Here is a 14,463-nt window from a genome sequence, read left to right as displayed (position 1 = left end):
TCGGTTTCGGCTAAGTTTGAACAGCTGCTGGTTTAAAGGCCTCCATTACCTAAGAGAGATCACAGTTCTGCTCCCATTCCCCAATCATGGCCGACCTGACCTGGCTGCAAAAACATTTCTGTGTATTCCAAGAAAAGCGGCACTGGTGCTCCACATACAAGGGTCTGTTATTAAAATTTCTCTTTTTTAAACCTCCTGTAAAAAAAATATATAAAAACCCACAACACGGCGGCAGGAGATAAAACAATTTCCAAAAGTAGCTACAGATTAAACATCATGAGATTTTATAGCTGATCTGCGCTGTGTTTTATCGTACTTCTGAAATCTGTCACTTGAGTGCCAAATCCTTTGCTCACCGCAGCAATAACAGCGACTTGACTTCTGTTCTTACTATTCACAAAGATTTATTGGCATTGAAGATGAGATCAGAAGTTAGTGATGGATCACCAGACATAGAGCTTTAACATTCAATCCTAATGGTGGTCCCAAGCAGCAATACAAAAGGTTATTGGAGCCTTTACTATGTATAGTCCAGGATACAGCAACTGCTGCATTTCCTATTGAAACATTTATTGCTTCCTTGTTCTTGAACATTGGTATTGATTTATATGTGGAAGGTGGTGAGGCAGGGACTGAAATGAATGTAAAGAACGGTGTCATGGAGGAGGAACTTTGCCACAACTAGAATGGGGATGGATTGGTCGGTTGTTGGGGAGGTTACTGGAAATTCCCTTAAGAGTCCTGGATATCAGAAGGGTCATCAATCTCATCCATCAGCTTCTCAGGTTTCTTTTGATGCCTTGGCAAATGTCTTAGAAGAATGTTTTAATGCTGGTAGGTCACAGATTGGGAAATTTCTGTTCTTCACCAAAAACCTCCAACACAGTTTTAATCTTCATAAAACTGGCTGCATTCGGCCAACCTGGTGGGGAAGTCGCCCAGCTCACGCGGTGCAGCCGGGGAGGAGGTAGAGCTTTGACCGGGTAAAGTCAATGGTATTCCATGGTAACAGTGTAGTCAAAATTTGGAAGCATTTCACCGAGTAACAAACTAAGACACAACAACAGGAATACTGAAGAACGGAATCAAATGTCCGCTATCCGAGGTTTGACTGTACCAGCTTCTGGCTGAAGCTTCGATCGGCACTTTTGTGTTTCATTTTAAATATGTAACAAAAAAAAAAAAAGTATCTAATGAGGATTCTTGAAGGCACATTTTTTTTCCTTTTTTTTTTTTTTTTTTTTTGAAATGTTAGCCCACAAAGGGCTGTATAGCGTTGGCAGAAATCCGGAGTACACTCAGTCCTGGTGCTTTTCCGGTTATTCCCAGGCACTGCTGGAGAGTTTGGCATTTACGGAGCTTTGATTTTTTTCTGTCGAGGCGTGGAACCGTTCTCTGCTTTAACCAGTCCATTTTCGTGATAACCTGCAAGGAACACAATGTGATGTGAGAAATATAGAAAGCTATATTAGAAATATTATTCCGAGTTAGGAATATTATCCCAGTGCAGCCATGCTGGGATCTTTTTAAGGAATCCTTAAAATAACTTTCAGGAGTTAGGGAACCCCGGCTATAATTACTATATCCACAGCTCACAGTATGATGGGCACTGAGAAGGACATTGCTGGTCAGTGGGAATAATGGCTTCCTTTTAGATAACCAAAAAGATAATTGGTATCACTAACTGACCTGAGAGTCACAAATTGCTCAACCTCTGGAGGAACCCAGGCTGAGAAAAACTTTCACAGTGCCTAGTGTTGGTTTAATGACCCAATTTCCAGTCTCTCATATTTACCTTAGATTATTAGCTTTTTGTAAGATACTACTAGAAAAGAGAAGTATGTTTCACTGGTGAAAGGGGCATTGGTATGAGAGAAGACTGCAAAGAGACCTTGTTGGGTAGAGTTGTAGAATCCCTGTTCTGTAGTTGCAAGGTCTGCAGAATTAGGTGTTCCCAGAACAGCAGGTTACTGGCTACCAGAGAATTAGTTACGGTGACATGGGGCTTGTATATTAAATCAGGAAACAAGGAAAAGCACCCAAGGATCCAAACAAGATGGCAAAGTAGGCCCAATAAGTACCTATAGTCACCTCCAATGATTAAGTTTAGGTATTTATACAGCATGAAAAGACATTTGAGACAATTGTGTTCTTCCAACCTTGTAGCAGACCTTTATCCAGCCCCGGTGCACAAAGCCCATTCCATAAAGGCAGTTTAGGGTAGAGAAACTAGAATGGCCTATACAGAGCCCCTACCTCAACCTTACTGGGCACCTCTGGCAATAGTCATTTTGTATACCATTAATCCCGTTTTACCTAAATGGGCACAAATTTCCACAGACATACTCCAATTTTCTTTAGGAAAGCCTCCTTGAAAAGTTGAGGCTGTTCTAGCAGGGAGTGCAGCTCCATCTTATTGCCCACATGCCATGTCCAGCAATCTCAAATAGATGTGATGGGCAGGTGTCATTTTGGCGTCATGTGTATTGCCATAATATATTTTTTCCACTTTATGTAACCTCTAACAAAAAACCTCTACTATTTGCTCTCTTTTGGTCTGTTGAGTATACAAATAAAAGTGTGTTGTGATTGTACCTCCATCTCTCTTACCTGACTCCCTTTTGAGCACCTTCAGCTGTTGTTTGGGTACAGGAGCAGCAATGGCGGTCCTCTTCTTGGCAGCCTGTTCTTTACAAGACTCTCGCCAACGGCGCAGCTGGAAATGAATGAACCGCCACATCATCCACGTCTGTGAAATGCACATCATGAGAAGCACAATCATCCTGCAGAGATAAGGAGACATTACAGGCAGCAGTCTTACAATACTATTATTAATAATAATATTATTTTTATTAATATTAATATTATTATTATTATTATTATTAAACATGATTTATATAGCGACAAAATAATACTAAAGAGACAAAGTGTGCAGTCTGTGGAAGAATACATAGGACAGAAAAGGAAAATAAATGATGACTGGGAGCTGTGATATTGGGAAAGGCAGGGCTAATGAATGGCTGTTTCAGACATGGAGGAACCCTTGAAATAACTTTCGGGTCTTCAGGGAACTCCAGCTATAATTATTATATCCACAGCTCACAGTATATTAGTGTGGTGATCAGTGGGAAGAATGCCATTGCAGGCCATTGGGAAGTATGTCACCCTTACAGATTTCCAAAAAGATCATTGATGTCACCTAAATTGACCTAAGACGAACAAACTACTCATTGCTCAAGGAACCCCCAGCAATCCCTGGAGGAACCCTGGTTGAGAAACTCTCCATTGGTCTATAACAAAAAGCGGCTCCGGACACAAGTTTGCTGTATGCATAGATAACAAAAGCCAACATAACCAATGTAGATACAGGTAGTCCCCGAGTTACATACAAGATAGGGACAGTAGGTTTGTTCTTAAGTTGAATTTGAATGTAAGTTGGAACAGGTACAATATTTTAATAAATACAATTAGGACAGATGTTTGTCTCAACATATAATATTAGGCAGCGTGGTGTCAGTTACCGTATAAAATCCTCACTGTGAGTTAATCACAAGCAAAGCCAAAAAATCTTTATGGAGCCCAGACATTCATTACCTTCTGGAGCAACCTGTGCTGTGATTTGCAAAAAGAAACAACTGCATTTTGTCTTGGTCATTAAAGAGTTACAGGAGGCTGCAGAAAAAGCTCAGTCCTTAAGATTACACACAAACCTTAGCTGTGCTTAGCAAAAGATTTCTTTTGCAAGTCTTGCAAACTGCTTCCTTCCCCCTCCAAGCCTCCATCCTGCACACAGCAAGCAGGGAAGCCCGATTCATATCGAGGAGGCGTCAGTATGTCGGATGTCCTTAACCTGGGAACTACCTGTACGTGGTGTTCTAAAATATTCACCACCAATAAGTCACCGACAAGACTCAACTTACCTGAAAAGTAACGTATTAAAATTTCCCTTGTCTGGGTTAAAGGTGTGGATCTCCGCCCTGGCTAGGCCAAATCCAATGGTCAGAACGGAAAGGGTGAGTGTAAACAGCCTTGAGACCACGAATACCACAGCCCAGGCATTAAATCTAAAACATAAAAAACACCAAGAGGAATTATTATAACCAAGAAAACACAAGCAGAAGAGTGAAATTGGTCTAGAGCAGTGTACACACTGCGCATACTAAACAAGATAACAAAAACCTAATGGGGGGTCCCGGGTTTTGTTTTTTATATTCTTGCATTTTAATTGCATAACAGTACTGTTCTAAACATACAGTAGAGATTTTTTTGTGTTAGGGAAATTGACCCTTATTTCCTGTGTGATCATTAGGACAGGAGGAGTCCAGAATCTCTCCAGAGAGACCCATTGCAGCGGTTCTAAACACCTATTACCCAATAAAAAAAGTATTATCTGGAGTTGCAATTAAATGGCCAGAACCAATACAAATTTTAGATCTTTGCAGATGGTACCAAGCTCATACAACCATGATAATTAAACCGTCCCTATGTTAAATCATATTTTTTGGCATCCTCTCTAGTGGTCAAAATGGTAAAAACAAAATTTTAGTAACACAATTGAATGTAGGGACCTTTTAGGCACATAAATAATAAAAAAAAATAACATTTATTTTCAACATTTAAAAAACAAGTAAAAAAAAAAACACACATATAATTTATAAAAAAATCTATGTGTAATATGGTCTTGCATAGTTGGATGGAATCCTAATTTGACACGTTTCACGGGTATCCCCCGCTTCTTTAGGAAATATATTGAGACCAATTAGGAATAGGAATACATAAACATCACCAGGTGAATGTCTCCTCCAATAAATTGCATGCAGGTCAAAAAGTCTCACAGCAGCATAGCCCGACCAGTACAATGGGGATCTCAAATTATAAATCCAGTATCACTTGTTAGGATTACATATCATATAATTTGCATGTTGGCTCTAATGTTGGACAGACTGTGTAAGCATAGAATCCAAGCACCTGTGAGTGAAACACTCCCCTGGTGTCATGTTGACGTCCCTATGTTAGCCCCATGGTCTCCCCTCCCCAAAGAATGTTACCATCACTTACAGTTTGTGATTGTTTTCATCTGTGAAGTAAAAGAGTCTTGCAATATGGAAGAGAAATTCTGATACAGACTGCAATAGCAGCAATATCACCCCCAAACGGGTCAAACTGTGAAAATAAGATGAAATATCCATGGTTAGAATTTTTACAACGGCAGTAAGAAGAATCAATGCGATCACATCTAGTCCAGGCCAAGACTTATTTTTTAACCCATTGGTTATCTAATAAAATGAGCTCATTACTGGAGACTGTATTAATAATATGCATTCCACAACACTGTCAGTAGGAGCAAAACTGCCACCATTTGTGTCAGTGACCACAATAATATCCTCCAGAAATGAGTGGCAGCAATAAGCCCTAGCATTAGTATCAGGTTGTCACTCCTGGCATTGATGGTCAATGGCAAGGGAATGTAACCCATCAGTATTATGCATGCTCCGGATTTTACTTGCTTTGTTCTGTGATTTAACACAGTGTCAGCCAACCTAAAATATGTCTGTGAATGTCCAACAGGGGGCAGACCCAGCTTAGAACATAGCAGGCTGCATGCAGGGAGCGGATGGGCTACATGATGGGCACCAGGAATCTAAGCAACCTATATGACTAATATTCAATCATTTAGATCCTTTCTTTTCATCAAAGTGCAGATAATATGTATCCAGATTAAGAATTCTAGAACTTTGCCAAGCAGTGTACACAAAACTGGTACACAGAACCCTAGGGTAGTTGTAGGCTGGTAGATGTGTTACTGAGTGTGTGTATATCTATATTAATAATATTACACAGTGTTCAGATAGCACCAACATTTTACACAGCACTGTACAAATTCCAGTCATGTCACTGGCTGTCCCTCACAATCTAATTTCCCTACCATAGTCATATATCATTAATACACCCTAAGGTCAATTTGGGGGGAAGCCAATTAACTGCATGTTTTTGGAATGTGGGAGGAAACTGAAGTACCAGGAGGAAACCCACACAGACTCCATGCAGATAGTGTACTGGCCGAGATTCGAACCTGGGACCTAGGGCCGCAAAGGCCAGAGTGATATATATTATATATGATGGGATATATATATATATATATATAAAGATATATATATATATATATATATATATATAACTACTTCTTCTAGAACACAGACTGTGACCAGGGTGAGAGGTTTTGGAGACATAATTCTGCCCTCACACATCACTTACTTGAGTAAATAAGCGCCTCCTATATGAAGCAGATATAAAACAATGTACTGCAGCTGGCGAGGGATTTCTTCCTGGAATGAAGAAAACAGAACATATTCTTCTCATTATTCCATCATTACAGTCCATGGCAAATGCAATGCAGAATAAATTATATTACAGCTACTTCCAGACTCTACCTACACCGAGTCCATTTATCCCAATTCCCCATTCATAAAGCAAAACTAAAGTTCTACTTCTAGGAATCCACAATCAGGCCGATTATTATTGTAGAAAGGGAGAGGCGATGTCCCGTCTGCAATAATCCCTCTTTCCTGCCTGATCTATCAGAAAGCTGAGCTGTGTATGTGCAGCATTAGCTTTGGTTGCCAGAATACCCGGCGATCCCGGCTTCCCCTGCTGGGAATAAATGTTATGTCTTCCAGGTACGACCAACCAAGATGGCCAAAGACTCTTCTTCAGGAAGAGAGGAAGGTGCAAGGGAACAGGGACAGGCGAGCATTGCTGGTTTAGTTCTGCTTTAGAAGAGCATATATTTTATTAAAATCTTGTCTGCAGAAATACCGAACATGATTGTTTCAGGCTTGTTGGCCATCATCAGTGCAATGCATGGTATGGTAAGGACTAGGCAGGCCTTGGGTGGTGGGCCGGAGAGAACCAAAATGTCCACAACTGAACGTCTAAAGCCTCTGGTTATTCCTCTCCAATTCTGTGTCTCGTGCTAAGCAAAGGACGTCTCCTATACCAGACTGAATATAATTAGGCAGACACAAATATAGCCGAACTCTGGATGCCGGGTCACGTAGAGCCTGGAAGCAGAGATATTGTGAAGAACACATCCTCTTGCAGTCTGACATGCTGTAATTATGGCCAACTTCCTCCCGCAAGAGGCCAACGCTGTCATTACAGCTCCAGACATCGGATAGCGAGGAGTCACCGTGACCTCGAGTCAGGTTCACAATGACTGCAAGCCAGGCTGTACTGCTACATAAACACATGGACCAACATCAGGGTATAATAACCCCGGTCACCAGGGGGCATTACAATACAGGGGGCCATTAGAGTGAGCAGACAAATTTAGGGTTGGTCAACTAAACCACAACTTGTAACACTTTATGTCCTAGGATGACAACACTCACATAAACTTATCTGTGGAGAAGCAGTGTTGTCACCTTAGTGCAGGAAATATGACAGAATGCTTTCCTCTCCTCCATGCAGTCCTAACCCTCTTTCTGATATTTTTGAACTTATCGAACAGATAAACCAATAATATAAAACATTTTTAACAGATAAAAAACAAAATAAAAGACATTTTTTGTTAATGTTTCATATACTTTGTTGGAAAAGTTCTGACATATGGATAAAAGCCCTGATATATATTTTAATACTATAGTTGTATCTAGCAATTAGAGTATTAAAAAGAGCAAATCTGCCATTTACTGAGTGCAGTGGGCTTTGTAAGTTTAAATATTTTTGGTGAATGAAGCTTTCACCTGACAAAGTGATCATGTGACTGCAAACGCCTCGGTTACAGAGCACTTGTGGAGACCAAAGTAGTCAGTGTTCATTGGATTTAACAGCTATCAGACGCACAAAGTTTTGATTGGTTGTTGATGTACATATCCGTGTCTTCAGTACTGTGCATTGTACAGAGGACCAATGATATACTAAATGTTGGCGGGAAGGGATTAACATCAATCCACAGCTACCAGAATATTCGCACACAATTGTATATAACGTAATAGAGCAGCTGGGACAACACAATCACCACAGGTGTGAACTTACCTTCTTCACTTTCTGAAAGTATAACTCTGGAAGAGCGTGGAGCCAGTACGCCAGCTGACACAGGTAGAAGAATTTCACTTGGAAACTATAAAAAATAAAATAAAATTACAGCGCCAGTGGGACAAATGTCACATCACTGCCTAATAAATGTCCCCCTACTGTACAATGATAGGACAATCAGCCAGACAAGGAAGTAATACAAGTATACAAGCAAAGGTGGCGGCGTGGGGTGGCTACGCGCCTCAACATTATGATTGGATGACATTAATGGGATTGTAGCCGGGACCCACTTACCTGCAAACTAAAATATTCGTTAACTAGCTGATAACCCAGCCTTGCCTGGATATTTATTGCAATCCTATATTATACAGGAAAAGGAATCAAATAAAGCTATAGTGATTTTCTTGTCTACGGTGTTGTTTCATTTTTTTGCTTTGATTGCACTCGGCCAATTTCCTTACATTTTCTCGAAGGCATTATTACAGGCCAGAAATTTGTAAAAGAGGCCAAAAAAAAAGTAAAAAAAGTAAAGAGTCCAAAAAAAAAGTATGTAAAAATATAAGCCAAAGGCACACTGCCACTGAGCAATACATACACACATACATACATGCAAATATACCTCTGACATATACCACAGCACCGTACAAAGATCAGCGGTGCACTCACATGAGTCTCAGTCATAAGTTTAGCAAGTTTAGTTGAAATGTCTCCATGCGTTTTTGAGTGATGGTGGAACATTTTTATATATATAGATTTATATAGCTCTGACATATACCATAGTGCTGTACAATGAAACAGCAAACTAGACCAATCAGTCTCTGTACAGAGGAGCTGACACTCTAATGTCCCCCCACAGTCACACACTATTATTATACATTTATATGCCTCTGACATATACCACAGCACTGTACAAAGATCAGAGGTGTCCTATGTCTAGCAAGTTTGGTTTAAATGTCTCAATGTGTTTCCTAGTGATGGTGGAACATAGCAAGTTTGGTTGAATTGTCTCCATGCGTTTCCGAGTGATAACATACACACATACATCCAAATATAGTTCTGACATATAGAACAGCGCTGTACAAAGATGACAAGTTTGGTTGAAATGTCTCTAAGCGTTTTCGAGTGATGGTGGAACATACATACACACACCCAATTTTATAGATTATATTTATATATACCGTGTTTCCCCGAAAGTAAGACCTACCCCGAAAATAAGACCTAGCACTTTTCCCCCAACCTGCCCTAATATAAGACCTACCCTGAAAATAAGACCTAGTAGAAAAATAAAAAAAAAAATAAAAAAATAAAAGCAAACATAAATTAAAACAGTACTCACCGAGCGGGAGACAGCGGGCGTACACACAGCGGGCTAACACACAGCCGCACAAGCCGATGCTTTCCTTGTAGTTCCGGCTCCTGTCACAGGCGGAGTGATATTACATGCACTTCGCCTGTCAGAAGCTGAAGTGCATGTAACTAGGCTAGTTCTAGTGAGCCCTTAAAAATGTGTTAAAAAAAAAAATTAAAATAATATACTCACCTGATACGCGATCCTGCGTGTGTCTCTGGCTGCAGCATGTCTCTCTTCTCTCCTCTGCCAGCATCGTGTTTTCTCCTGTCTGTAAAGCAAAGCGAAAGAAGCCGGCACAGCGCCACCTGCTGTTCCCTGTCCTAACTGCCGAACAGTGGAAAAAAAGCACAGAGTGATCAGAAGGGGAATTTGTAAGGGGAATTTGGGAATATGGTGTTTTTTTTCATTAAAAAAAGTATATAAGACCTACCCTGAAAATAAGACCTAGTGTGTTTTTGGAAGCCCAAAAAAATATAAGACAGTGTCTTATTTTCGGGGAAACACGGTATATATATATATATATATATATATATAAAGAAACAGACTGACTATGTGGGTCGAAATGGCCACGGTCTTTGTTATCGGCATGAAAACTTCAACATTGCTTACCACATTTTAACCATTGTAACCTTTCCTATAAACCATTTCTAACACATTCGCCAAGCAGGAGCTCAGTTACCACAGTTCAAGGTCCGCCAACATTTCAGCCATATAACCCGAGGGGGGGAGGAGGTCTCTCCTCAGCTGTGACCAACTCTTTCACTGTCTCCTCTTTTATAGACTCTGATGCCTGTGCCTTTCCTGATTGGTCCCTGGATCCTAACCCGCCTGACAACAGGAACTGGCCAATCAGCTTGAAGATCACCTCAGAAAAAGGGCGGGAAGATTTAGGAGGGAAATGAGCAGAGATCTGGTGCCAATACAAAGGCCCCCGAAGCTGGCATAATTCCATGTTGGGGCATCCAAATAAAATAAAATTCTACCCCAGATGGCCAAGTAGATGCCCCACCCTAAATGAGTCCCGGCATTTCCAGTGAAGGGTGCCATTGATGCCATGGTGTACAACCGGGTGTAACAGTTCCGTGAAGAGTATTTTCTGTCCTAGTATAACGGAGTCCAGGGCCACAGTCAACGGAGGGGCAAGGGGTATTTCTGTAATGGGCCCTGATGACTTTTTCATTGCTGGAACTTTAAATCATGAAGAAATGGGGCCCGGGAAGCTAACCTAGTAGGGGGCCCAGAAGTTTCTGATGGTGGCCCTGACTCGGCTCCGGCATGACCGGTTAGGTGTAGGGGAAGTCGGGTGGTTTTCACAGATCCATGACCTCAATCCTACAGAACACCTTTGGGTGTTCCTTAAAGGAATGTGAGCCTGAGTTCTTCATCCAACATCAACACCTGACCACAAATTAGTTTTATTATAAAAGTTTATCCATATAAGCTCAGTTGGGATGTCAAGGTATCCAACAAACCTTTAGGGTTATAGTGTTTTGCATTCTCACCACTACCCACAAGGTGGTGCTCCTGGGCTGCTTTTATCATGTTTTACAGGCTCGCAAATCATTTTTGAAAAAAAATATTTAAAATGTTCTGCCAAAATTGCACAAATAACAAAAATCACAAATTTGTGGCCAGATTGATTTTTTTTCTATCAGTTGGTGCAGGAATGAGGCAAATCTAGAAAAAGGTGGATATGTTAGTGCAATGACTTACGGTAGATAGACATGGGGGTAGCTCTCCCATAGTGTCTTTGGATTGGATAAATATCCTTCCTGCAAATAAAAAGAAGTTGAAATTTGTTATTGATACAGAAATGGAGGCAGCAAAACATTACAATCATCAAAGACTAAATTCTCAAGTCACAATAAATGGTAACATGCCAGGAATGACTGACGATTCATCTTCATCCTGCGGAATAATATCACAGGATACTCACCGTAGCCGCTACGTACAGACTCCAAAACATGGAGGCGAGGTGAAACGCTGCTAGCTGCCCGGACTCATTGAAGCGGCTTTGTTTTACCTTGGAAAGGTGGAGCCGCCTGTTTATTTTCTGAGAAAAGAAAAAGAATGGTTAGGATTCGAAGAAATATGGAACAGCTCTAAATAGAATCTGCAAGTTCCATAGACACAGAAGTACATGTACTCCAATCAATGATGGGGGCAGCCATCTTTACACATTACATGGTGCAGCTTCCTACATAATAGTGCTGCACAATGGCTGTGTGTTACTTCAGTCCAGATGTTGTATTGGCCCCATTGGCCCTAACCACAAAATATATCTTGTCAACAGGAATTTAGCAGCAGCAGCTTTTTGCTTTCATCAGTGTTCTCCCCTGCCGCTTTTAGTTGGGCGCACCGCCCGGCACTTTTTAGTGACTCCCCGGCCGTTTCTGGGTGGTTACTGAAAAGTTGGGTCACAATACAGAGGCCGCCACCCGGCTTAAAATACATTTTTGAGTTGACCAGTGTATCACCAACAGTACTCCCCCCGGATTTGTTTTTAAGCCGGGTGGCAGCCTTTGTATTGTGACCCAACTTTTCAGTAACCACCCAGAAACAGCCGGGGAGTCACTAAAAAGTGCCGGGCGGTGCGCCCACCTAAAAGAGGCCGGGGATTCAATGTTCTGTATCAATATACAGTGAGCGTAGGGTGGGTCCACCGCGGCGGCCGCTCACATAAACCAGGACAAGGCATTGGTCCTATAGTTTTTATGGGTCTTATTTTTTGGCACACATGTATTCACGTGTTACCAAGGTTTGCCAATGTGCATGGAATGGTGTAAAAAACAAAAAGTCACCAGGGAGTGAGGAAGTTTTTGGCAGAAGAAACATGCAAAGTCTCTGCTTATCCCCGGCTCCTGGTGGCTGTACGAGAACGTGTCACGCAGTGTAGAGCCCGGCTTTATTCCTGGCAGTGCCCGGGATAGACCTGGGTGTCAGGAATATAAATGTGGCAGAAGAGGACTGCGGTGGAGCTGGAAGAGTTAGTGGCGGGATGTCGAGGTCACCGGATCCTGGACCCACCATCCTTACCAGGCACCAAGAAAAATGCGTGCGTCGTGTTAGGCTGAGGATACGTGCCGATTATGGCAAAACGCTCCCCGTGCAGAGCTTTAGGATTTGTACAATGTCTCTCCATGGCCCGGGATCAGAAATCTCAGATGAACACACACATGGATACAACCCGTTACTTACATCTAGGATGTACTCCTGTACAATGGCGTGTAATATGATTGCTATGATCATGTAAAACAAAATGGTGACCAAATCCTTCGCCCCGTAGTGATAGTAGACAATCTCACCCTCTGCAAGGAAAGGAGAACAATAATCGTGAATTATTATATTATTCCTCCATAGTGACAGATAATTGTAATATAAAGTAGGAACTGTGGGGAGATAACTACAAGGGGGGGTGGAGTTATACATTTTTTGCCCGTCTCTTGGTTCGGAAGCATGGAGAAGTTATAACACTTACTATAGTGACATAAGTGCCATCCTGAGAATTGGCCTCTAGGTGGCAGAACAAGCCATGGTTGTACTATGCTACGATAAGAGCGTTGCTTGGGGAGTTGAATGGCTCTGAACTAAATAAGCGGCCGCATTGACCAATATGAAAAGAACCACTATGGCAGGATCAACAGGGATTATTATTATTATAATTAGTTCAGGTCCCACACCATCTGATCCCCTATATAACCCCCTATGGGCCAGATAAATTATTACATAGCTATAGGCCTGTTTATCAGCGATAAAACTTAATATTACATTATAATGAAATAAATTGTGTTTTGGGAAGGCTTTCTTTTCATAAAACTGAAATATTAGGGGGTTTTGAGATCAGTGAGGTAGGGAGTTGGTTTATCTGTGGGTGCAATGCAGTGACTGCCCTCTAGTGGTGGGTAGGATACAGTACATGTTTCATGGTAATACAATGATAATGAAGAGCCTTCACTTACCCAGAGATTGGAGGCTGCTGTTATATTGAGGTAAGATGAATATAAAGGCAGTCTTGGCGGTGACCTGTGAGGAACAAAGGGAAAGTGATTTTAGAAAAATCATTACAAAAATGTACAAAGCTTTAAAGTAATTGTCTAAATCAAGTCATTTTGAATGATGTGATTATTTTTACAGATCTGTAAGTAATTAAAAAAGAAGCTTTGTGTACAGAAGCTTCCTGTAAAGACCAGCCCTGCTCCTCTCAACTCTTGTACAGAATGACTGGTCTTGTATCCGCCCCCCTCCTGTAGTTACAACAGGCAGCCTGTAGTGGGAGCACCTGTGGGTCTTTCCTATTGCTTTGTGTGCATGATATGGTTAGCACAGTGATGTCATCATTACTTTTATATTGTATATCCAGCTTTAATTAGTGCACAATCAACATGCAAAAGAAGAAGAATATTTGATGGGGGCCAACATAATTGTAGAAGATTTCTGGACGATTTCCAGAAGCCTGTACTCAGCAAAAAGTGTCCCCAATATAACCTGATCCATATCGTACTGTGAGTGGATAGTCTACAATTAATAAATCATGAACAGACATATTACATTCTTCCCATCAATCTGGCACAAGCTGTAGACATGCAATGTGTACAATTCACAGAACACCCCTCGGGGAAGGTTAAATAACGTTGTATTGTATACTGCCACAGACGTACCCATACCAGAGACAAATTTCCAAGAGAACTATGTACGTAAGTGTCTGGAAGGGCACCAAATTCCTTTATATGTAGAAGGAACCCAATGGTCACCAAGGTCAGCCTACTCGAATGTGGAGGCCATTATAGGCCGACCCTGGCATAGGTGGTGGGCGCCGGGCAGGGGCATTGAGGCTCTCGTCCAGTACCAAGCACCATTGCCCACGGCTGCCTCCATTTTCGAAAAGGATGACCTAGGTGAGGAAGGTTCCGATGGGTTCCTTCAATGGTAGAGTTGGCACCACGGCTCCACAGAAGGTTCACTTTAGCAGTGGGACTTCAAGCCCTTTGGCATTCCATCGACCAATAGGAGATCTTTCCTATGCATCCCGTGCCAATCACAATAGCATTATGAAGCTGATGGGCACAGACTGTCCT

The 14,463-nt window shown here is 41.6% G+C and overlaps 1 protein-coding gene across 1 annotated transcript; it reads right to left on the bottom strand.

Annotated features, from left to right (window-relative positions):
• Nucleotides 1-1,218: 1,218 nt before the first annotated feature.
• Nucleotides 1,219-13,485, bottom strand: TRAM2 (translocation associated membrane protein 2). Its single transcript, XM_072407360.1, has 10 exons — nt 13,348-13,485; nt 12,587-12,696; nt 11,325-11,441; nt 11,102-11,160; nt 8,038-8,122; nt 6,256-6,326; nt 5,059-5,163; nt 3,921-4,064; nt 2,611-2,783; nt 1,219-1,425 (listed from the first exon to the last, which is right to left on the bottom strand). The coding sequence occupies exons 1-10, from the start codon at nt 13,448-13,450 to the stop codon at nt 1,352-1,354; spliced, it is 1,041 nt and encodes a 346-aa protein (XP_072263461.1). The 5' UTR covers nt 13,451-13,485; the 3' UTR covers nt 1,219-1,351.
• Between the last annotated feature and the right edge of the window lie 978 nt (nt 13,486-14,463).

This window comes from Pyxicephalus adspersus, chromosome 4 (assembly GCF_032062135.1).
Source record: "Pyxicephalus adspersus chromosome 4, UCB_Pads_2.0, whole genome shotgun sequence".
Classification (NCBI taxonomy): Eukaryota; Metazoa; Chordata; class Amphibia; order Anura; family Pyxicephalidae; genus Pyxicephalus; species Pyxicephalus adspersus.
The sequence above is the reverse complement of the archived record's forward strand: the minus strand, read 5'-3'. Positions and strand labels throughout refer to the sequence as shown.